This window comes from Delphinus delphis, chromosome 14 (genome assembly GCF_949987515.2).
Source record: "Delphinus delphis chromosome 14, mDelDel1.2, whole genome shotgun sequence".
Classification (NCBI taxonomy): Eukaryota; Metazoa; Chordata; class Mammalia; order Artiodactyla; family Delphinidae; genus Delphinus; species Delphinus delphis.
Window position 1 is genome coordinate 812,218 of NC_082696.1, and position 24,404 is coordinate 836,621.

Here is a 24,404-nt window from a genome sequence, read left to right on the forward strand (position 1 = left end):
CAAGCCACAATGGAATGACCTTTGCACTTGAATATGCCTCTTATTTTCCCACCTCTCAGTCTTTTTCAGGCTTGAACCCATATTTCCACTTCTAATTGCACATTTACAGGAAGTTGTCCTACCAGTCTCTTGAGATACTTTTCAAATTCTATGTCAACCTTAAAATCTTAATTTTTCTGGTTGCAAGTAAATTTTCTCCCACCTGTGAACGAAAAATGTCGCCTGCCGTATCAGTAAACAAAGGATGTTGCAGCCAGCAAGCCATCACGTTATGGCCACCCGACAGTCGGCCCTGGGGGAACTCAGGATGGCGGCAGGATGCCCCACCATCCCGCAGTCAGGTGCTGAAGCACCCGCCCACCCCGGCAGTGCACCCTGAAGAAACTCAGGATGAGAAAACACAGGATACTGGCCCCCAGTAGCTGAGGTGCACATCAAAGGAATGCTTTCAGTGAGCTCAAACTCTTGCATCTTCCCATACATAGAAAAGTACTAAATTCCTTAACTTGAGATATCTGGTTTTCTTTAAATAACAGTGATCTTTTGATGTTCCGACTACCAGGTCTGTGTTGCAAAAACACCTGTATATCCTGGCTCCCCCACTGCCTCTTCGCAGCTGTCCCTCAGAGTGATCTGAGAATCCTGTCTCCTGGGCTTGAAGTCCTCAGAATGTCCACCGAATAAAACGTAACTCTAAACTTCTAGGTTGTGCATTTTTTTTCAGTCAACACACCTAAATTGCCTTAAGTACAACTGTATATTTGTATCATATTCTTTCAGTGTTGAAACTGCCTATGTGCAGGGATTGTAATCCGCACAGTGCCACCTTAATATTATGCCTTACCTTTCATGTTGAAATGCTGAATCAGTGTTTATTGACTTGGAATGAAGAGTTTTAACTTTGTATTTGATCTAAAGACAGAATACCCAAGGGACATGAGTAGAACCAAGTAACTGAATATACAAATATATATTTAACATTAAACTCTATCCAGAGAATCTAACTGAGGGTCTGGATCAGTTGAGGGAATTTGGGGGAAAGATGTTGGTTCTTCTTGGCTCATTCAGACAATTAGGCCATTTTCTTCAGTGGGCTTTTGACAGGGAAATGGGGAGCTGCTCTGACTGAGGTTGTGAGATAAAGCAAAGTCTAGATTAGCAGCAGCTTGTGAGTCTTGAGTTGTTGGTGATGCCATCTCTGATCTGATGCAAGTGGAGAAGCCAGGAAAGGGTGGGCTGGGAGAGTCAAAGGAGGTCCTTTGTGTCAACGTGATGGGCTAGAAACAATCCCTTTGTCTTATCTTTCCAAACTTGTCTGCTGAGTGTAAGCGAAAATAATGAAGGAAAGGGAAGCCATCTTGCATTCTAAATCCAAGAATCTTCTCTGTTGCCATAAAACAAGTCATCTACACTCTCAGATACAAAGCGTCTGCTGAGAGGTCAACTTTAACACATTTCTGGCACCACTGTCATCTTTTTTTTTTTTTTAACATCTTTATTGGAGTATAATTGCTTTACAATGGTGTGTTAGTTTTTGCTTTATAACAAAGTGAATCAGTTATACATATACATATGTTCCCATATCTCTTCCCTCTTGCGTCTCCCCCCTCCCTATCCCACCCCTCTAGGTGGTCACAAAGCACCCAGCTGATCTCCCTGTGCTATGCGGCTGCTTCCCACTAGGTATCTATTTTACGTTTGCTAGTGAATATATGTCCATGCCACTCTCTCACTTTGTCACAACTTACCCTTCCCCCTCCCCATATCCTCAAGTCCATTCTCGAGTAGGTCTGTGTCTTTATTCCTGTCTTACCCCTAGGTTCTTCATTACATTTTTTTTCTTAAATTCCATATATATGTGTTAACATACGGTATTTGTCTTTCTCTTTCTGACTTACTTCACTCTGTATGACAGACTCTAGGTCCATCCACCCCATTACAAATAGCTCAATTTCGTTTCTTTTTATGGCTGAGTAATATTCCATTGTATATATGTGCCACGTCTTCTTTATCCATTCATCTGATGATGGATACTTAGGTTGTTTCCATCTCCTGGCTATTGTAAATAGAGCTGCAATGAACATTGTGGTACATGACTCTTTTTGAATTATGGTTTTCTCAGGGTATATGCCCAGTAGTGGGATTGCTGGGTCATATACCATTGTCATCTTAACACAGCTGTCTCTCGTGTTCTTTTAAGGTTCAGTTACTTTGTTTTTTTCTTTTAATTTTTGGTGAAGTCCAAAAGTGACCAGGTGAAGCCTAAGAACTCGGATTAATAATAAATTCAGTTCAAATAAAATAGGTCTCTTTCTTGGTGACTTTTATGGGTCTACCATTGTACGCACTTTACAACAACCCTGAAGATTCAATAAATGATCGGCTAGGCTATGCAGCCAGAAAAAGCGAGGCAGAATCCAGCGGAGGCCAGTATACTCCCCAAATGTTCCGCTGCGGAAGCGCTGTCCTCCCTCTCCGCAGGCTCGCTCTCCCGTCTTGGGTGGGAGCTGCTGCAGCAGCTACATCCCAACGAAGTCGAACGTGAACTTGTAAGTTTTATGATTTCCGCACGCACTGAGGTGAATGTGGATAAACTTTTCAAATGAAAGCAAGCTGAGGATGTCTTTGGAAAGTACACATTCCATGGCAGGTGGTTCAGGAGCCCCAGACAGCTCGAGGCCGCGAGCAGAGAACAAAGGCGGACGACGGGCAGCGACTGGGAACCGGGAACACCGGGAGATGAGGCAGGGCCCCCACAGTCCACCGCGACGAGGCCCCCGGGAAGGGGGGTTGGGGAGGGACCCCCGGGAGGGAGAGGACGCCCGGAAGGGAGAGGACCCCCACGAGGAAGAGGATGGGGGTGAAGACTCCGGAAGGAGGAGGAGGAGGAGGGGGCGGGGCGGCGAGGACCCCGGGAGGGAGGGGAGGGCAGAGGCGGGAGAGGGACCCCTGTAGGGAGAAGAAGGGGGCGGGGACCCTCAGAAAGGAGGAGGAGGGGGAGGGGAGGGGAGGGAGGGGAGGAAGGGGAGGGAAGCCCCGGGAGGGAGGGGTGGGGACAGGGTCGCGGACACCTGGGAGGGAGGGGCGGGGAGGGACCCTCGGGATGGAGGAGGAGGGGGAGGGGGCGGGGAGCCCCGGGCGGGGCGAGGTGGGAGGAGAGGGCTGACGTGTGAGGGGCTGGGCCGGGGGCGGCGGGCAGGGGGCGGCGGCGAGCGCGCCCAGGGCGGCGGGCCGGGGCGGGGCTGGGGGCCGAGGGGAGCGGCGGGAGGTGGGGCCGCGGAGCGCGCCGGGCTGCGGCGGCCGGTAGGCGGGGTAGCGGCGGGCTAGGGCCGCGCGGTGCCGAGGGCAGCGGCCGGGGGGCGGCGGCGGCGGCAGCGGGCGCGGCGGGCGGCGGCGGCGGCGGCCGAGGGAGCAGAGGGCCCAGCGGGCGCGCACGGCGGCGGGCTCGGCGGGCGGCGTCCTCGGCGGCGGCGGCGGCGGCGGGCGGCGCGCTGGCGGCGGCCATGGCGGTGGCGGCGGCGCTGGCGGGCCGCGGGGCGCGTGGAGGCAGGGGCCGGCCCCCGGGCGGCGGGCGGGCGGAGGGGGCGGGGCCCGGGCGGCGGGCGGCCCGCGCTGCGGCGGCGGCGGCGGCGGCGGCGGCAGCGGCGGCCGGGACGAGGCGGCGGAGGCGGCGGAGGCGGCGGCGCGGGGCGCTCGGGCTGATGGCGGCGGCGGGCGGCCCCGGGGCTGCGCTGTCCCCGCGGCCGTGCGACAGCGACCCGGCCACCCCCGGAGCGCAGTCCCCGAAGGTGAGGAGCGGCGGACCGGCGGCGGCGCCTCGGGCCCGGGGGCCTGGGGGCGGCCTCGGGCCGGGGGCGGGGGTGGCGGCCGTGAGGAGGCCGTGAGGGGGCGGCGGGGACCCGGCGTCGGGCTGGCCCGTCCGGCCCACCGAGCCCTGGCACAGTCGCGGAGCCCCGCGCGGTCCGGGGGCGAGTCGGCCTCGGTCCGAAGTCTTTTTGGCGGTTTCTGCGCCGAAGGAGCTTCTGAGCACGTCCCCCGGGGACTTTCTGCTCCGCGTAGAAATAAAACTTTCCTCAGAAACGGAGAGAGTTTTCTTCACGTTAGTCTGGGATGCTGTATTTTTAAAAGCTCCTTCATTTGAGGAGTATCTTTCTGAAATATTTGAGCTCTTCCTAAAAAACAGAAATGTGTTCCAGTGGAAAAACAAGCCAGCCAGTTAATGAACTTGGTTTGAGAACAAATAACCGTTGTTATTTTCAGGCCGACTTTTTTGTTTTCAAGTTTTGTAGTTTGCACTGTTTTAAGGAAGTAAAACAGACTTAGTGTTTTAAAGTCCGAGAGGAGTGGAGAGGAATCGACATGAGCGGTAGGATGTCGTGCATTAAAACATTTTGTTTTCAAAGTTAGTTTACTAGTTTGTGACAGAAGGTTCCAATGGAGCGATGAGTTGTACAACCCCAGTGTTTCAGTTGTAAGTGAAAAGTTGGAATTGCAACGTGATGGGAACCGGAACCCCGAGGACCCTTGTCTTCGCTGATCCGGGGTCAGCGTTGGCATAGGGACGATTCTTCGGTCCTCTGGCGAGGCAGCCCCTGCCAGGAGCCCCTCCTGTGCGGTCCTCTGTGCACGAGGGCCCTCAGGTGCCCCGACCGGTGACAGCGGTGGGTCTCCACGCAGCTGTGCTCGCAGAACCTGAAGCCTGGCCTGCGTGTGGCGGGGCCCCCCGAGTCCAGGCCCAGCTGCAGGAGCGTGTCTGAAGCAAGTGTGGGACCCCCAGAAACGGGTTTAATCCCAAGGTGGGAGCCGCCTGTGACTCTGAAATGCAGATAGCTGATATCGGAGATTTCAGCAGCCTTAAAGCTTAGGACTTCTGGGTCAATATCGAGGTTGCAAGCGAAGTTCTTTCAACTTAATTGTATTCCATCATAATATTAGGAGGTATATATTGCTGTTCACCTTATGTAATAGCACATTTGCCTAGAATTTATAATAGTAAATTCAAACACTACTTGTGAAATTGTGGTTTCAGCTTTTCTGAGGACTTCGCATTTTTAACTTTTTGTCTCTTTTTGAGTGTCTAAATTTTTTAGCCAAGGGAAATGTGCTTCAATGGATATTAAAATCCTTAAAGTGCTCAGAAGCAAGTAAAATATAAATGATACTCGAATGCTTATTGAATATGAAATGTTCCACTTGGGAGAATTACTGTTATGTGTAAGTTTTTGGAGAATGGATTTAGACTGTTCTCCATCTCCTACCTGGTTGCTTTTCTTTATAGGAGTATGCAGAGCTCTTCAATTGAATGCTTATTTTGTAAGAACTGAAGAGGAGAATATTCCCCGTTTTTTGCTATTTGGTAAAGAATCTGAGTAAATTCCTAACAGGTGGAGTTTTTTTTTTTTTTTTTTTTTTTGCGGTACGCGGGCCTCTCACTGTTGTGGCCTCTCCCGTTGCGGAGCACAGGCTCCGGACGCGCAGGCTCAGCAGCCATGGCTCACGGGCCCTGCCGCTCTGCGGCATGTGGGATCTTCCCGGACCGGGGCACGAACCCGCGTCCCCTGCATCGGCAGGCGGACTCTCAACCACTGCGCTGCCAGGGAAGCCCAGGTGGAGCCTTTTAACACTTTATAATCATATCATCATAATCATATTAACTAACTTTTACTGGGCACTTAATTGTTCGCTAGGCCTTGCTCTAAGGGCTTCCCATGTATTAACTCATGTAATCTCTACATTAGCCAAGTATTGGAAGCAGTGTTAGGGTCCCAGTTTTACAGATAAGGAGCTGATCACAGAGGATAACCACTCAGCCCGTGAAGGGCAGTGCCCAGTAAGATTCCAGGCAGTCCAGCTTTGGCATGCTTGACCAACATACTTACTACCTGTGTATTCTTAGAACCGTGGTATTTAACAAAATTGTATTGTCTTAGGAAGCTACATTACCTTGATTTTATTTTTTAATCTATTTTTTTAAAGTCTTAACTAATATGCGATTAAATTAATTTCCCGACACTTGATAACATCATTCATTGCCTTAATGAAACGGTCTAACTTAACAGCTCTTCATATTGTCACGTAGTGGAAGATGTCGCTTAAAATTTTTTTTAAGCCTCTCCTTTTTGGGAGGTAGTGTGTGGTGTTATATAGATTGATGACTCTTATTAGGGTATATTTTTGCTAAATTTTTGCAATGTAAGAAAAAAAATTGACAGGATTGATCGTCTGTTTTCAGTCCTTTTGTGTCCCCTTTTCACAGGGACATAAGTACCTAAAGTAGCCAGTTAGAATAGTCCAATAAACCAGCTATAAGTTGAGTTAAACACTACATGATCCGTACATTTTTATCCTAGCTAGGGCAGGAGGATTTGCTTTAATTTCAGAGTATTGCAGCAATTTTATGTGTTTCTCTAAAGCAGGAGGCATTTTAACCTCTTGGTAAGAAAGCAAAAGTAGATTTAGACTTACAAGTTTATTGAAAATTTTCTTTGATTTGTATTGAAGATTAGTTTTTAGTTTTTCCCAGATCCTGCCCATTCCAGATTCTTGTCCCTCATTAATTATAGTAGGACATTAACATTTGTATAGTCCTTAGAAAGCCTTTAAGTTGAGCCTTCTAGCAAGTCTGGGAGGATACATAATTAATCTTTCCTTATTTATTTGTCTTGTTATCTTTTGAATCTTTTAAATGTTTAGGATGATAATGAAGATAATTCAAATGATGGGACCCAACCATCCAAAAGGAGGCGAATGGGCTCAGGAGATAGCTGTAGGAGCTGTGACACTTCCAGTCAGGATCTCGGGTACTGTCATTTTATTGCTTAATAATGTTTTTTGTGGTACGTGTCTTTTCTCTGCATTAGCTCCCTGCTCCCCATCCCCCAGCCCTGGCAAAGGCAATTATTAAAGATTGTAGAATGTTTTTAATTGTGTTTTACAACGTGACAGCAAAGTTGCTTTTTGCTACTTAGTGCAATTTAAAAAAAATTTTTTTTATTGTGGTAAAATACACTTAAATTCACCATTTTAACTATTTTTAAGTGCATAATTCAGTGGCATAAATTACATTCACAGTGTTGTGTAACCATCACCACCATCCACTTCCAAAACTTTTACATAATAAAATTCCCATTTCGCGTATCCCCAGCCCCTGGCGGCCACCATTCTACTTTCTGTCATTATGAATTTGCCTATTCTAGTTACCTCATGTAAATAGAATCATACAGTGTTTGTCTTTTTGTGTCTGGCTTAATTTGGTTAGCATAATTTCTTCAAAGTTCATTCATGTTGTAGCTTGTGCTAGAATTTCCTTCCTCTTTAAGGCTGAATTATACTCCATTGCTATAATTATACTCTACCTTATGTTTATCTCTTTATCTGTTGATGGACACTGGGTTGTTTCCACGTTTTGGCTGGTGTGGATAATGCTGCCTTGAACATTGGTGTATAAATACGTTTGTTCAGACTTCTTTGGGTATATACCCAGGAATGGAACAGGCGGGTCACATGGCAATTCTATGTCTAACTTTTTGAGGAGCTGCCAAACTGTTTTCCACGGTGGATGCACCATTTCATATTCCCACCAGCAATGTACAAAGTTTCTGACTTCTTCACATCCTTACCAGCTTGTTGTATTTCCTTTTTTTTTTTTTTTTTTTGATAACAGCCATTCTAAAAGGTGTGAAGTGGAATCTTGATGTGATTTTGATTTGAATTTCCATAATGACCAGTCAAATTGAGCATCTTTTCATGTGCCATTTGTATATCTTTGGAGAAATGTCTGTCCAAGTTTTCTGCCCATTTTTAAATTGTTTTGTTGTTGTTGTTGTTTAGACATTCTTATCAGATGTATGATTCGCAGATATTTTCTCCCATTCTGTGGGTTGACTTTTCACTCTGTTGATAGTGTCTTGATACACAGAATCTTTAATTTTGCTCAAGTCCAAATTATTTACTCTTTCTCTTGTTGCTCATGCTATGAATCCACTGCTCAGATTTACCAGTGGATTCATATCTAGAATCCATTGCTAAATCTGAGATCATGAAGATTTACCCCTATGTTTTCTTCAAGAGTTTTCTAGTTTTACTTCTTACATTTAGGTCGTCCATCCATTTTTTAAATAATTTTTCTGTGTGATATGAGGTAAAGGTTCAATTTCATACTTTTGCATTTGGTTGTCCAGATTCCTAGCACCACTTTTGAGAAAACTGTTCTTTTGCCTGTTACTTTTAATTGGATAGATGCATAACATGGTGTTATATTCTGCCTGTATTATCCACTGATGAAATTCAGAGGTTGCATTGGTCCAGGTCCAGACATCTGTAGTCTTTACTGTTCAGGATTGGGGATTGATCTGCAGTGTACTGGGTATGTGGAGTCTATGTGCTTTATAGTTCAGTTTATTGAGAAATGGGTCTTTAGAGTTCTGCTTTCTCTGCTGTTTGTGACTCACTGAACAGAAGATGGGAAACAGAAGTTGATTACTTGATCCTTTGGGTGCATGAAATAGTGGCTATGGGTGCTAACCCATGAGAAAGAATTGAGAACTGGTATCACTACCCCGATTTGCAAAAGCTAAAAAACGTTGCCTTTGTTCCTGACAGTTGTGAGACTTTGTTCTTTGTGATATGTGGAAAATGTTATGTCCAGTGTACTTTTTTTTAAAAAACATTCATTTATTTTTGGCTGCGTTGGGGCTTTGTTGCTGTGCGTGGGCTCTCTCTAGTTGCAGTGAGTGGGGACTACTCTTTGTTGCGGTGCACGGGCTTCTCATTGCGGTGGCTTCTCTTGTTGCAGAGCATGGACTCTAGGCATGCGGGCTTCAGTAGTTGCAGCATGTGGGCTCAGTAGTTATGGCTCGTGGGCTCTAGAGCACAGGCTCAGTAGTTGTGGCTCATGGGCTTAGTTGTTCCACGGCATGTGGGAAGAGATCTTCCCAGGCTAGGGATCGAACCTGTGTCCCCTGCATTGGCAGGCGGATTCTTATCCACTGTGCCACCAGGGAAGTCCTCCAGTGTACTTTTTTGCTTTGGTATTCCAGATGGTTGTTTCTTTTATCTCTGCCTCTTTTGTAATTTCATTGATGCACATGAAATCATAAGAACTTCTTTGTATTACAAAATCATAGAAGACTGAGAATTTAAATAATTAAAATAGTTTTTCCAAATCCTTAAAACATATTCTCAAAAATGTTTAAAAATGAATATCCTTTAAAACAAAAATGATTAAAGTGTTATAAAAGCTACACTTAAGGCATAATATATATTTCTGTGCTTAGCTTTAGCTACTATCCAGCAGAAAATTTGATAGAGTACAAATGGCCGCCTGATGAAACAGGAGAATACTATATGCTTCAGGAACAAGTCAGTGAATATTTGGGTGTGACCTCCTTTAAACGGAAATATCCAGGTATTAAGTTTTAGTTTATATAACAGATTAAATCTAGCTTTTAACTAATAGTAATTCTTGTTGATAGGTTGTCAAGTGCTGAATACTTGAGTACGGATTGTTTATAACGTGTTTTATATTCATCTGCTGGCTGAATTTTATTTGCAGCTTTCATTCGTTCAGCATCTCTCTTATGTCTTGTAAACTGATTTACAAGCAAAATGAGGAAGATGAATTTCCTGGAAAAACTTCAGGGAGAAATCATCTTGTAGCCACATGAATGAACTAAGGGCTTTGTTTCTTGACTGTTGCTTCTTGGCCTTAGGGATGGAGGTAGCCACATCAGCTATATCTGAACTTGGAGAGGCTGTGTTTCATCAGCTAGTTTAATACAGTTATTTGTCTTACCTTCTGGCTTTGGATTACTCTGTTTTCAGTTTTATTTTAACTTTCATTTTTTTAATTTGTAAGCTTTTTTGTGTAGTCTTTTAATAATATTTGGAATATGTAACAGGGAATACTTTTTTAAATCCATGAAGATTTTAACTTTAAACATTTTTTAAAGGTTTTTAAGCTTTTAAAAGTTTTACAAATGCAAAAGACTATTTTTGATAGTCTTTTATTCTTTTTTTTTTTTGGAGATTTAGAGCGACGAGATTTGTCTCATAAGGAGAAACTGTACCTGAGAGAGCTGAATGTCATTACAGAAACACAGTGCACTCTAGGTAATGAACATTAATTAGGCGATACCGGATGAGTATTTATTCTCTTTCCCAAAATATTTTACAGAATTAATAAATAGATTGAATTATTTAAATGCTAAACTGTTAACTTCATTTTTGATTATTGTTAAAATACAAAAAAGAATGATGTTTTATAACAATATCATTTTCTAATAACTTTAACAGAAGTGTCAAAGCGTGTGTATGTTTTGTGTGCAAAATTTGTACAGTACTTTTTAAAAGTATTGGTCCTTGTCTCTTAAAAGGCAAATTTTGCTCAATTTTTAGTTATGTATAGTTATCTATCTCCCTGCTTTATTTGTAATTTTCCCTTCATAAATATATTAAGGCAACTTTTTAATATAAAACCATGGGAGTTCATCTCAGCAGTTGGTATAATCTGATACCATGAGTTTCAGAAATTGCCTGTGTGACTTATGTGTGTGTGCTGATGCTTTTGGTGAAATTTGAATTGACTCTATAATATTTCTAGTATCTCGAATTTGAAGACTAAGAACTGAAGTATATTGAAAAAGTCTTTTTCTCCTCTAGTGTCCCATGTTGATTGCCAGTGGTTAGTGTGTGTCATTATTTAGCAATTGTTTCTAGTAAAGGGATATATGTTTATATATAGTATGTAGAATCTTAAAAAAGTTTTGGTTGAAAAATTGATTTATTTGCCTTTGCAACTTTGGTAATCTATTTCTTTTTAATTGTTTGACTTTGTATTATGAGTATTATTTTTTATTATTTTTGAATGTATTAAACTATTTTGCTTTGACTATTGGAAAACTTCTTAAATGTAGAGGAGTTTGAAGGAAAAGCAAATTTTGAAAAGTGGTATGTTCACTTAGCCTTGAAAAAGCTTCTTTACCTTTTCTTTGGTCTGAAACAGGCTTAACAGCATTGCGCAGTGATGAAGTAATTGATTTAATGATAAAAGAATATCCAGCCAAACATGCTGAATATTCTGTCATTCTTCAAGAAAAAGAGCGCCAACGAATTACAGATCACTATAAAGAATATTCTGTAAGTAGCTAGGTGACCACCGTGTTGGTTTGGGGGAATGACGTTTTATAAAGTTAGATGTGACTTCCAACTGTAATATTTTTATTTCAGCAAATGCAACAACAGAATACTCAGAAAGTTGAAGCCAGCAAAGTGCCTGAGTACATTAAGAAAGCTGCCAAAAAAGCAGCTGAATTTAACAGCAACTTAAACCGGGAACGTATGGAAGAAAGAAGAGCTTATTTTGACTTACAGACACATGTAGGATCTCTTACATTTATTAATCCCTGAACCTCGCTAATTGCTTCTTACTGTAGGCTACTGAACACCTTTACCGTAATGTTTTGTACCAGCAGTGTGTCCTTTTCTTCCCCAGAACCGAAGCTGTCGTTTTTAATGTGCCTGATACTGTTTGCTTCACTTCTCTGCGTGTGTGTGATATGTCTCTTGCTTTTTGCTTGGCATGCTACTGAAGGAGTCTAGTAGCTGTATAGCACCCTTGTGTGTCCCAGGGGTAGGTAGAGGAGACTTCCATAGTAGTTCACGTACTTCTCACCCTTACCACATGAGGTTAAAGCTTACTATTTCCGTTTCATAGATGAGGACGTTGAGCCCCAGAGGTTTTATAAGTAGCCCTTAAGTGGTGAGCAGACACACTGCCTTTCCTCAGAAATGATGGCCACGGTAAACAGCCAGACGAACCCACTAGAACTAGGAATACCAACCCCCTTAGGTCACAGCTCCTAATGTCTCTTATATTTTTAGCTTTTGGGGGGAGAAACACTGTAGAGAGCAAGAGGGAGCTGTTTTCCTAAAGCCTTGATTCTTCGCATGGAGTCGGGTGTGTCTTTCTCTTTGTGTTAAACCAGGTTATCCAGGTGCCTCAAGGGAAGTACAAAGTGTTGCCGACAGAGAGAACCAAGGTCAGTTCTTACCCGGTGGCCCTCATCCCTGGACAGTTCCAGGAATATTACAAAAGGTACTTAGTGGTTTTTTTTTTTTTTTTTTTTTTACCTTTAACATCAGTGTTGGTGAGGGACTTCAAAGCCTTGTGTTTGTCTTCTAGAAGTTTTTAGCTCTATAAGCATCACCATAAGATGTATAAGATTTGTATCAGTCTTTTCTATCTTCTATGGTTCTGTGGTAAAGAATGCTCTTTACAGAACTTGAACATCTGCTGACAAAGCCTGGGGTGCCATCTCACTGCCCACCTGTTTGTGTTTCTGTGGACAGGTGCCAGGGGTTCTCCAGACCTCCATCCTTAAAGTATGGTCCATGGCCCAGCATTGCTGGTGTCATGTGGAAGCTTATTGGAAATGCAGACTCTCAAGCACGCCCCCAGACCTTCTGCCTGGGCGTCTGCATTTTCACAGATGTAGAGGGCGTGAAGGAAGGCACAGAGTGGCTGTGGGGAGGCATGGCCACCTGGGAGCTTCTGCTACCCTGGCCTGCCACTGCTTCCGTTCCTGTAGCAAGAACGCTGCTTGTCTCTCCTTTCCAACCTGGATATAACTGAAAACAGGGCCCACAGCGTCACTTGTGTCAAAATCTCAGCTTTTACTTCATAAAAAACCTTATGCTTTCTAGGATAGCGAATATTCTTTAGACAGTAGTATTTAAAATAGACTATACGTGCTTCCATGGTGGTGCAGTGCTTAAGAATCCGCCTGCCAATGCAGGGGACACGGGTTCAAGCCCTGGTCCGGGGAGATCCCACATGCCGTGGAGCAGCTAAGCCCATGTGCCACAACTACTAAGCCTGCACTCTAGAGCCCAAGAACCACAACTACTGAGACTGCGTGCTACAACTACTGAAGCCCACGTGCCTAGAGCCCATGCTCCACAACAAGAGAAGCCACAGCAATGAGAAGCCCGCGCACCTCAACGAAGAGTAGCCCCCCGTTCGCCACAACTAGAGATAGCCCATGCGCAGCAACAAAGACCCGACACAGCCAAAATAAATAAATAAATAAATAAAATTTTAAAAAATAGACTATACAATCACACTATTTGAAAGTCAAACTTAAATCATGGGTCAGCAAATTTTCATTTTCTCACTTTGGGCAAAGCACATTATTGAGTGATAGGCCTGTGTCCCAATCCCTGTGCTTTTTGGTGTGACGTCTTAGGTGAGCAGGATGCTGATCCAGTGTCCTCTCCCTACTGAGGTTCCGAGATCATAGCCGCCGCAGGATGGTGCGATCCTGTGGGGATGGCTCGGACGTCATCCGCGGGCCGTGTGCTGATTGACCTGGGGAAGGGGTTGCCGATCCCTAGTTTCAGATAAAAGAGATGATTACATTTGTTAGAATACATGCTTCACAAATTGGTTTAAAATAATTTGTTGCTGGAAATTTTGTTTCTTAAATGGTATCTTGTACCGTGCACCGCCGTGACTTACCTGTGTTAATTTATTTGATGCTCACGTTCACTCTGTGAGGTGGACTTGTTACCATACCTGCTTTACAGGTGAAGCAGCAGCAGTGCACAGGCAGTGAGGACTCAGGAAAGTGGGAGGATGGAGGTGCTCAGGCAGGATTCTGTATTGCCACAGTTTCATCCTTGTCTGCTGACATTTTTTGCGGGGGGAGGGTGTTGAGGTTAAAGGAGAGAGACATAATCTTTTGATAACAAGAATCAAATATACATTTTATACTCTTAGACTGGTGAAAAAATGTTTAGGCTTTTTTTTATTCCTTGCCCCTATTTGAGTACCAAAATGAAAAAAGTATTTATTGCCTCTAATCATTTTTCAAAAGTATTTGTGGTTAATATTAAGGCTATTATCGTAGTTCAAAATTAGTCCATATATATTTAACAATAAATGGTTAAGTGGTTAAGACTACGAGCTCCCACTGCAGGGGGCACGGGCACGGGCACGGGATGGAACCAGTTCTCTCCCTGGTTGGGGAACTAAGATCCTGCAAGCCGTGTGGCACAGCCAAAAAAAAAAAAAAACGAAAACTGAAAATCCTCTCTCTGAACTATAGGTACTCGCCAGATGAACTGCGGTATTTGCCATTAAACACAGCGCTTTATGAGCCCCCCCTGGATCCTGAGCTCCCTGCTCTCGATAGCGATGGTGATTCAGATGATGCCGAAGATGGTCGAGGTGATGAGAAACGGAAAAATAAAGGCACTTCGGTGAGAACGTTTATCTTCAGTAGGAGGTGTCTCCTTTTCCTTTGAACTTTTGCTGGTAGCTTTCCTGGAGTGTTAAATTGAACTTGTATCACTACCCTCTTTTTGAAAAAGGACAGTTGCATATAAGTTCCAAAAGCTTCCATCAGGAAAAGTTATTGATTGTGTGTGTTGATACGGACTATCTGTGTGTGGCCTTTGGTAAGTTTTGTCCTTAAAGTTGCCCCTTTTTGGTTTTCACTCGCAGGTTAGGCGGGGTACTAGACATTGGTTTACGATCTTATGCTTAACCGTCTTGGGTTAGGGGGAGCACATTAACTTGTGCTCCTGTTGCTTAATTAATAGTCTTCGGCCTCTTCTAGGATAATGTTAAGGTTACCAGCATGTTGTGCTGTTAGTTAGGTTTTCCTGCATGACTTTTTTTTTTGTAGCAAAATGTAATTGCAGGACAGTTGGGAAGTTGATGTGCTCTGTGGAACTGAAGGAGAACAAAGAAAACAGTAGTCGGGGTTTGATTTTTATTTAGCATGGCATATTAAGCAGCTGGCCGTTTTACATCTTTCTGGCCGACCTGAACGTGGGGTTGTGTTAGCATTAATGGGCACTACACTTTGTCACTAACAGCTTCTAAAACATATTTACTGATACATGTCGCATTAAAGTAAGATGCTCTTCAGATACTAAAGTGACGACACTGCTTGTCTTCCGTCACGTTGGTACAGGGGTGCTGTGTTGTGACGAGGGTGTGATGAAGTTGACGCCCTCCTACACTGCTGGTGGGAGTGTTGGTTAACACAGCTTTCTGGGAAAGCGCTTTCACAGTCTGTACCGGGATTTTTAACTTCCATGGAATTTGACTTGGCAAATACACTAATAGAATTTATCCGAAGAACCTGATCAGATGGTAACAAAATTTAAAATCCAATGAAAAAATGTCCATTGGAGTGTTATTTTCTATAGCAGAAATTAGAACTATCATGTCCACAGTGGGTTATGTATTACATTTACGTGGTAGAAATGCAGTTCCAAGAATATTTAATGATGTGATGAAATGCACATAACACTTAAAAATAGTAAAGCGCAGATACACACACAATGTAATTCAGCTTCGTGTTTGTGTTTTAAAAAATGAGGGCACACGTGTAGGTAGGATGTGTGTGTGTTAGTGTGTGAATCTGGGTATTTGTACAAACACGTAACTAGAAAAGAGATACATCACGTTCCCAGGCGTTGTCTCAGGATATTTACCAGGGTGGTTATGGATAACCTGGTCTTTTATAATTTTCATAATTTATATGAATGTAACATTGTTATTCTAATTAGAAAATTTCAAATGAAAAAATGAAGAATTAAGTGATTATTGAACTCCTAAACTTTGAACATGTACAATATGTCTGATACTGTTGTAAATACTTGACGATATTGGCCCTCTGCCTAGTTTAACATTAGGAAGTTACAGGTGTGGGCTTGAAGAACTTCTTTAATAACGTTTATTACTCAGTAAAAATACCCACACTTGGTTAAAGTAGTTTCTTTTTTAAAGAATATTTTTGTGTGAAACAAATATGCTCCCTTGTGACATGGTAAAATGGTGTTGAAGCTGTGTCGTGTAATAATAGCTGAAGTAGATAATTCTGTTACTGTTGACTTAGGTCAGAAAACAAAGTCGATTAAGGTACTTGCTGATATAAATGGAACTAGCTATAATGTAAGATGGATAAATGATTCTTACCATGACTTCTTTCAGTCTCACACTGGAAAATGCTTTCGTAGATGAGAATTATCTTTTTATTTTTGAATTGATGGAACTTTAAAACTTTCTTGGATATATTCTGTAGTTTTCAAATCTGCATGAGTTCCAAGGAACCTCTGTTTGTGCCTTTGGCTTGCAGGACAGCTCCTCTGGCAACGTGTCTGAGGGGGAAGGCCTTCCTGAAGGCCAGGAGGAGCCTCTGCAGGGAAGACAGAGGTCCAGGGACAAGGCTGCTCCTCCACGAAAAGATGCTTCCAAACGTTCTGTACTGTCCAAGTCAGTTCCTGGGTACAAGGTAGAAGAAAAAAGCCCCTGACTCAGCTTCCTTCCTGACCAGCCTCTCTCCCTGAAATATTTTAACTTTGAATTTCAAAGTCGTGGAGCTCCTGCCTGCTGCCCTTCACTAGCTGTTCTTCTGTGGTGTGTGCCCTCTGTCGGCCTCCCTTCCTTTTTGCTTTATCTTCTTGGTGGCTTTTCTATCACTGTGGCTATGGTTCAGCTTCTGTTTTCTGTATATGTACAATTGTTCTTTTAAATAATAACCAGGCAAGTATGGGTTTTTAAGGAGTGGTCTAATAGGCAGAACTTTATACTTGTTCCCTCAGACTGAAAAGCATCATGGTCTGACGCTGAAAGTGCCCTGGTACTGGTGAAGCTGGGCCCGCTGAGCCATGCAGTGGGGAGGGAGCCCCTAGGCCAGGCTGCATTTCTGCAGTGCCTTTCACTAAGAGCCATCTGGGTTCAGTCTAGGAACTCTTGGGTCCACTCACTGGCCACGTTGAGCTAACCCTCTGGTGGAAAACAGTAAAACTGGTCTACATTGTGGTGGCTTTCAGCCTAACCTTGGCAGGTAGCCTGTGCAGTTCTGTGACAAGGATTTACACATTATCTAGCAGGTGCTTTGGCTTAGATGCACTTGTTAACCTTTTGATCCGGTTATTCTCAGAGTCAGGTAGCATGCTGTCAGCAATAGGTTTATTTTGATCATTTCCTCCTTCCGTCTGCCCCTTCCCCTTCAGAGGGTCGGGTGAGAGATGAGTAGCCTTATTCATGTATGGGATTTAAGAGGATCATAAAAGGAGTAGAATTAGCTGCAAGTTTTATGTTTTGAGTGGTAACAGTAAAATACCCAGTTTTCAGTCTGGCATGTATCAGTATGCTTGTTACGTGGTTATGAAGGTGTTTTGAAGGAGCATTTTAGAGTAAGTTGATCAGAAAGTTTTGCTGAGCGGAGTTGCTGAACACTTGTGTATGTCAGGTCAGGGTTGTGGTGTATAATCCAGAAGCACGGGTTCAAGTGGGCGCTGGCCAGTGTCCCTTCAGCCTAAGCAGAGCCCTGCTAACAGTCCATTGCCTTTCTTTTCCTGAAGTAAAAAAGCAACTTCACAAATTAGTATATTCCATATTTAATTAGAAAATGCCTAATCAGAAAATGTCATCAGCTTTCAAGTATATATTTTTTCAGCCCAGCTTCATTCAGCAAGGACGGCTGCACTAGGCTGCAGCCATGTGATTTTTGTCCTTGTTTTACATACATAATCTAATTGTTTTAAACTAAAGATTTAAATTAATGCTTAATAATTGAAAGCAAATGAACTCCAGAGATTAAATTTTGGAAAGTTAGCCTGCTGTGTTTGCTAAACAGTGTGCTTCTGGTCCTGGAAGAGCTTGGAATGGGAGTTGCAGCTCAAAGCACACTGTCAGTGTTACATAGACCTTTCAGAAAGTAAGCCTGGATTAATCATGGGTTAAAAAAGAAAAAATACTGAAACAGATGTTTAGAGGCTGAAAATGAAGAACTATTCAATGCTATCATTGATTTAAGGTAGAAGAAATGAATTGATTAACCTAAATTGGTAGTACTCAAGGGAGTCGATACGCAGAATGCACATTTTATAATCTGTGAATATTTTTAGTACCTAAAAATGTTTCAGTTATTTCAAAGTTTGGAACAACCAGTATCTAGGCAATACATTAATGTGAACATGTTTATTAAAAGCTAACCTCTCTATGAAAAGTATTAATAAGCCAAGATGTGCCTAAATATTAGGGTACTTTAAGCTGAAGGTCATATATATAAATATGTTTTAAAATATGGGAGTTAAGAAAAATTATAATGTATTTGATGTCTTGCTTAATAAGATTCACTAGTGCTTGCCCTTAATCTTGTAGGACAGTATTGTTTAGGTTACATTAACCTGAAATTGCAGCATAATTATTAGGATTCAGGCCTATGTTAAAAGTATATAATTAAAATCTATACTATATTAATGCTAACATGAAAGTCTCACTATCTTTGGTTGTTTTTCAAGCAGGAAAATAAGTGTATTGTGAGCCTTTTATTTGAGATGCTGAGAACTCTTAGGGAGATTATTTTTTTCTTGTCAGTAGTGAAATTTTGATGTTCTGCTGTTACGAAGTAGGGCTGTCTCCATCAGACATGTATGGAGGGTTCCGTTCATTAACCTTCAGAGAGTTCCATACACTGTGCCCTTCCTCCACACCACTGCAAAGCCCGAGAGACGAGCTTCCCAATCAGCGATTGGTACCCGACGTGTACAGTCCTCGATGTGAGCAGTGTGGCTTCTGAGAGAGCTCGAGAGTGCTTGAGTGAACAAAGTATTTTTTTATATTGAGCTGTGGCATCATCATAGAAAATGCTGCAAAGCTCTGTCTCTCTCTCTGTCTCTCTCCCTCTCCCTCCCTCTCCACCCGTCTCTCCCTCTTTTCATCAAGATGAAGACTATTGGGTAAGAAAAATTTTAAGTGGTTTAACAAAACATTATGATTTTAAGCTTAGAAGTAAACCTAGAATTTTCTTGGTATCCCTTTTATCATAGGTGTTCAATGTATATTTTAATGATTGTAGAACTTGAACTGCTCTAGAATGTGAATGACTAGCTTTGTGTTTTATTCTTTTTGATTTTTTGTAAAGGATCTCCTATGAGGAGTTCTTGATCTAGATTTCAATACTGTGTGGTTACTTCCTTGACTTTACTGAAAAATATTAAAGTACTTAGTATGCCAGTACCGAACTTGAACTATAAGTATTGATAAGTGTATCTCTTACATTTAGTGCAGGTACCATAGCCAAAAGATACTTCTTGTTTTGGTGATTGAGAGGCAGCTCTCTGCTGTGTATATGGCGGTTACAGCTTTGGGCATAACCGAACCAGAATTGGGTCATAGAAGTGCACTTCCTAGCTATTTTTAATTTAGGTATGAGAAAACACAATGAGAACCTTTTATGCTTAGAATGTAGCAGTAACAACGGAGGGTAACTACACTGCAAGACTTAAGAGGTTTGAGCATGTGACACTATCCTTTTGTTGGGGAGCAGGGTATAAAGATATACAGGAGATGTAGAATAGTCAACAGTAAAGTTTTATATGTATGTTTTAACTTCCATGATATTTATTATTTTGTAGAGACATTTGTGATTGTTTAGAGTTATTGTTTTTATAATATTTATGTATAAGGTTGACTTTTTTAAATAAATAAGCCAAAAATTATTTTTGAATGCCTCTGTCATCTTTTGTAGAGAAAGATAATTAAAAAAATAAAAAAAAACCTAAAGAATTAAGAACAAATTAGGCTGTGCAGGTTTTGAAGGTGGCAGTGAGACATTTCAAAGCTGGAATAATACAGTATGCAAAGTTGGAATTTTGTTTAGGCTCCTCTTTTGTTCAGTAACTTAGGAAAGGGAAACATAAGATGCATTTGGCTGGGTTGTATTAAACAGAAGTACAATATTTCTACTTAAAATGCCTTTTCTCCCAGTTTTTATATAAATGAATGAATGAATGAGTGAATGAGTGAGTGAACATGCCCCCGGCCCCCATTTCCTACCTGGCCCCGGCTTGCTCTCCTTTCCTACCACTGCCCCATGTTCATGTGGAGCCAGTGAATATCATGTTACCACGGTCAAGGCTGTGATCTTCCAATGTCCCCTTCCCCTCCCAATTTCAGGTGTAGTGAACCTTCTTCTTTGTTCTTTTCCATGTGTTGCCAAGTGTTTTCTTAAAGCCCAGATGCCTTCATTGGATAGTGCCTGTTTTTAATCTGAAAAATGAATGGCACTTAAAAAACATAGGGTGTCTGCATACTTTTAAGTGGTAATTTCATATTTTGCCTGTCTGAGAACTACTTTTCTCTTTCATGTTTTGTATGTCATAGTGAATGCTTTTTCTCTTAAATATAGGCTCTTTTATTAATGTATTAGATATGCAAAGGGAATAATGACACAACTCGGATTCCGACAAACCTTTTTTGCGCACGATTGTATGCTGAGACATCTTGCAATTAAAAATGTTAAAACATTGATTTTGTAACTTAGATTTTACAGATCTAGTTTTGCAACTTTGGAGAATATCAGGTTTTTTAAACAAAATGAGCATATAAGCTGCTTACAATGGAGTCTTCTCTTTGGGAACAAGCCTAAAACTTCCGTGTAATGGTCACTCAGTACTTGGATTTTTCTCTTTCAGTTAATACTGCAGTTTGACAATGTATTAGTCTTCCCTTCCAGTTCATTATACAGATCTTACTGGGCATGTAGGGAGTGTAGAATGCTATATCTAATCCTAACATGAGATCATGCCATTGACAAAATTTAAAAATGAAATCTAAGGCTTTAGTCGGTAGGCTGTTGTACGTTGAAGGCAGATTCATGTCAGGTTATGTCCTTCAAGAAGGTCCTCATTAGCAAGTTAACCAGAGTAAAGATAAGGCAATACAGTGATAATTCCTTTTGAACCCATAGTAAGTTCTTCTGGCATGAATTTATAGCCCTCTTCTACCCTTCCAGCCAAAGGTCATTCCAAATGCTCTATGTGGAATTTGTCTGAAGGGTAAGGAGTCCAACAAGAAAGGGAAGGCTGAATCACTTATACACTGCTCCCAGTGTGATAACAGTGGTAAGTATTGACATGTCTTCACATTTTAACCACCCTATTTGTTGCTTCGAAAACTGGGATTCTTAGTTGTCAGCTAGACCTGAACCAAAGAATCATCAAATATATAAAGTCCATGTATTTTTTTCGACTTTGTGTGTTTTCATTCCTCTTTGGCAGTTAAACATTGTAGCCATTCTTGAGACGTCCAAGCAAACTAGCATTTTATTATGCCATATTAAGTTACAAATTCTTGTGTGAAATACAACTAATACTGGTTTTGGTTTAGGCCATCCTTCTTGCCTGGATATGACCATGGAGCTTGTTTCTATGATTAAGACCTACCCATGGCAGTGTATGGAGTGTAAGACTTGCATTATATGTGGACAACCCCACCACGAAGAAGAAATGATGTTCTGTGATGTGTGTGACAGAGGTTATCATACTTTTTGTGTGGGCCTTGGTGCTATTCCATCAGGTAAAGATTAAAAAAGAAGGCATGTTATCTTTGAGTGAAGGGACTCTTCCAGCACTTTTTTTTTTTTTTTTTGAGGCTGCATAAACACCATAATCACCTGAAGGGCCTGGAGATCCTTTTATTCACAAGAAGTGACCAAAGCTGTGGTCACGTCCACCTGTTTTTCATCCTTAGACAAGCTGACTAAAGGACAAGTGAGATATCAGACTGCCTATAAGTTTTGGAAGTAGAGCTCAGTGTATATAGATTGAGCCAGTGTTCTACTGAAATAGCTAAAGGAGTAGCATCAATTTGTTTCAAAGCCTTGATTTTATAAGTCATTTAGAAACTTAACAAAATGACTGCTATGCCTTTATACATATTAAACCAGATTTTTGTAAATTGAGGCAGCATAACAATTCCAGGTAACTTCAGAATGAACACAGAATAAATTACAGTAATCGGACTAAAACATTACACACGTAATTGTGTAACTTTAGAACTTATTTGCATGGGTGACACTGTCTCATACTTTATAAAATATATGCCTAGGTTTCCTGGGACTTGTTGAGATGCAAGCAACTTAATTATTCAGAGTTGTTCAGTGATTGAGATCAAGTATGTTGTAGAGCTCATCACAATGCCGTCAGATACTTGACACACTTTACAGTGCTGTGTGACTGCAGCACACCAGCACTTGAGAGGATGCCAGGAGCGCACAGCTGCCGCTGAGCAGCACAGGCTGAAACTAAGCGAAAGTCAGTACCAGGTTTTATATTGGGATTTGTATGCTTGGACTCTTAGAGTATGATAGTGTTTGAATTTCAGAAAGTATTTTTTTTAACTGTTTAAAGGTCCCTACCATTTAGTTCCTCCCATGACCCCTTCCGTCCCCCTGTGCATTTCACAGGGCATTGATGACACTGATTACCTTAAGGGAAGTTTGCATTTTTCTCCTTAAATTAAGGAACTCGTTAGTGCCCGTCCCACCAGAAATCCAGTGAGGATTATCAGTAGCCGTTGCTAAAGAAGGAGAGCTAACTGGGTTTAAAATTCAGTCCTAAAAAGTTAAATTCCATCCTGTATTAACTAACAATTTTTCTCCTAGGTCGCTGGATTTGTGCCTGTTGTCAGCAAGCCCCCCCAACACCCAGGAAGGTGGGCAGAAGGGGGAAGAACAGCAAAGAGGGATAGGTTTTGACCCCAATACTGTAACGTGCATTTAAATGAAGTATTTGGTGCCAGTTTACAACATTCTCATTTTTATGCCAATAAAAGATTTCTGAAACTGTGTGCTTAAAATCTGCAAGTTCATTCATTTTGTTATAAGCTACTCTTACCCTTGAAACCAATTTCAGGCAGAAGAATAGTTCCATCTTCCAAAAGGGCTTTATCTTAGTACTCTGTCTCTTTCCAGAAATTCAGTGGTAATATCATGCAGCTTAATTTGAAATACTTTATTACTCCGTTAGCCTAAAAGTTACTATTATTTTCATGAAATTTTCCTAATCTATAGCCTTTCTTGTCTACCATGGGTAGGTAGCATAGCAAAGTTATTTAATAACGGAAGACTTTTAATAGGAGCCCAAGATGATAAAATTACAAATGACCTGATGAGATTTGGTGCAGCTGGGTTTAGAACTGTCTTTAACTGGGACCTGCCTACCAGGAAGTGCCGTTTGGACAGGAGGTGCTGTCCCTGCTTGGGGTGTAGGCATGGGACTTTAGTCCATGCTCAGGCAAGTGTGGAGAAATCATTACATTTCAGACTTGCTTTTAGTTAACTCTTCAACGCTGACACTTTGTAACTTCATAAGTCACTGCAATCATGTTTAGTCAGCTGACAAACTAATCAAAATGGGGTTTAAACATTTTATTATGCACATTCCTTTTACAGGAATTTTGATGTTTAGAGAGAAAATAAATATCGTGCTTGATGCTGTTCATACTGCTGGGGTGACTGAGGTAACAAACTGTATGGCTTTATTTTTCCATCCCCCATCTAGGAAAGGTAACCAGAATTCCAACCAGGTACAAGTAGCTAGGTTCACAGCGAACTGCACTCAGCTTCACAGATTAAGGGTATTACACTCCACAGTAGGTTCAAAGAATCAGAAAAGAATTTCAAGTACCAATTTCAAAATACTAATTAATATCGTCCAAAGAACAGATTCCTCTTCTTGAGATGCATCTTCTGGAGCATAAGCCTGCTTCCGACTCGTATCTGTACCGTCTGAATAAGCAGTCTCACCGAAGGGGTGCTGTTCGATCGTTGTATCATAATACACTTTCATTTCAAATTCACTCTCCTGGTGAGATGGATGTCCATAAATCCCTATTCCCACGGGGCGCTGGAAGTGCGCTGGTATGAAAACCACGTCCTGGCCACAAGTGACAGACTGTAACTCGTAGTCATCAAAGCTCGGGTGCAGGGTGCCATCGGATACATACAGGTCCGCATCACCTTTCAAGCTCTGCATCTTAAGAACTATCTTTCCCTCATGATTTAACCTCAAATAGCTGTAATTCCCAGCTCCTATCTGACCCTGAACAACGTGCAGAAGGATCCATTCTTCTGGAACTTCCTCCTCGTCAGAGGCGTTCAACGAGGAGACAGCCTGAGATGCCAGAAGCAGCAGCAGAGCGCTCTTCCACGGAGCTGCCATGACTGGGGCGCCTAGTGCGGTGCCTTCCTCATCTGTGACTTGTCCTGCGGACACACGACAGCGGAAGGACACGCTGAGCGCGTCCGGAGCCGCAGACTGCGGGCGGGTCCCGGCCACCTCGGCGGCCCGCCCCGCCCCCGGCCCGGGGAGGGGACCCGCGGGGAGGAGGACGCGCGCGAAGGCGGGGCGGGAGGGGCAGAGGAGGGGAGTGGGCCGGGGACCCACAGGGCGCGGGGTCGGGCGGAGGGTCCGCCGGGGTGGGCGCGGGCGGCAGGTCCGGTATCCGCCCCTGGACTCACCTCCACTCCCCGCAGGCGCCGCGCCGGGAGCATGAGGACCGGGCGGCCGAGCCGGGGGAGCCGGAAGTGAGGCGCGCCCGG

The 24,404-nt window shown here is 42.7% G+C and overlaps 2 protein-coding genes across 3 annotated transcripts; one reads left to right on the plus strand and one right to left on the minus strand.

Moving 5' to 3' along the window:
* The first annotated feature begins 3,641 nt into the window (after positions 1–3,641).
* On the plus strand, positions 3,642–22,658 carry PHF10 (PHD finger protein 10). 2 transcript variants are annotated; one of them, XM_060029620.1, is made up of 12 exons: positions 3,642–3,788; positions 6,694–6,800; positions 9,276–9,406; positions 10,033–10,110; positions 11,003–11,136; positions 11,227–11,376; positions 11,985–12,094; positions 14,106–14,259; positions 16,149–16,304; positions 20,817–20,925; positions 21,191–21,379; positions 22,467–22,658. In XM_060029620.1, the coding sequence occupies exons 1-12, from the start codon at positions 3,702–3,704 to the stop codon at positions 22,550–22,552; spliced, it is 1,491 nt and encodes a 496-aa protein (XP_059885603.1). In that variant the 5' UTR covers positions 3,642–3,701; the 3' UTR covers positions 22,553–22,658. The 2 variants fall into 2 exon arrangements, with proteins under 2 accessions (XP_059885603.1, XP_059885602.1); XM_060029619.1 differs by having other exon boundaries at positions 10,027–10,110; positions 22,467–22,657.
* A 541-nt stretch (positions 22,659–23,199) lies between these two features.
* C14H6orf120 (chromosome 14 C6orf120 homolog) lies at positions 23,200–24,397 on the minus strand. The gene is made up of 2 exons (XM_060029621.1): positions 24,324–24,397; positions 23,200–24,068 (listed from the first exon to the last, which is right to left on the minus strand). The coding sequence occupies exon 2, from the start codon at positions 24,022–24,024 to the stop codon at positions 23,470–23,472; it is 555 nt and encodes a 184-aa protein (XP_059885604.1). The 5' UTR covers positions 24,025–24,068; positions 24,324–24,397; the 3' UTR covers positions 23,200–23,469.
* Between the last annotated feature and the right edge of the window lie 7 nt (positions 24,398–24,404).

What these genes read in the sequence shown, in the direction of transcription:
- C14H6orf120 (XM_060029621.1), bottom strand. Translation starts at nt 24,024, where the DNA reads ATGGCAGCTCCGTGGAAGAGCGCTCTGCTGCTGCTTCTGGCATCTCAG.
- PHF10 (XM_060029619.1), top strand. Translation starts at nt 3,702, where the DNA reads ATGGCGGCGGCGGGCGGCCCCGGGGCTGCGCTGTCCCCGCGGCCGTGC. An exon ending in ATCACTATAAAGAATATTCT is followed by an intron (nt 11,137 to 11,226) that starts GTAAGTAGCTAG and finishes TTTTTATTTCAG; the next exon opens with CAAATGCAACAACAGAATAC. An exon ending in CCTTGGTGCTATTCCATCAG is followed by an intron (nt 21,380 to 22,466) that starts GTAAAGATTAAA and finishes TTTTTCTCCTAG; the next exon opens with GTCGCTGGATTTGTGCCTGT.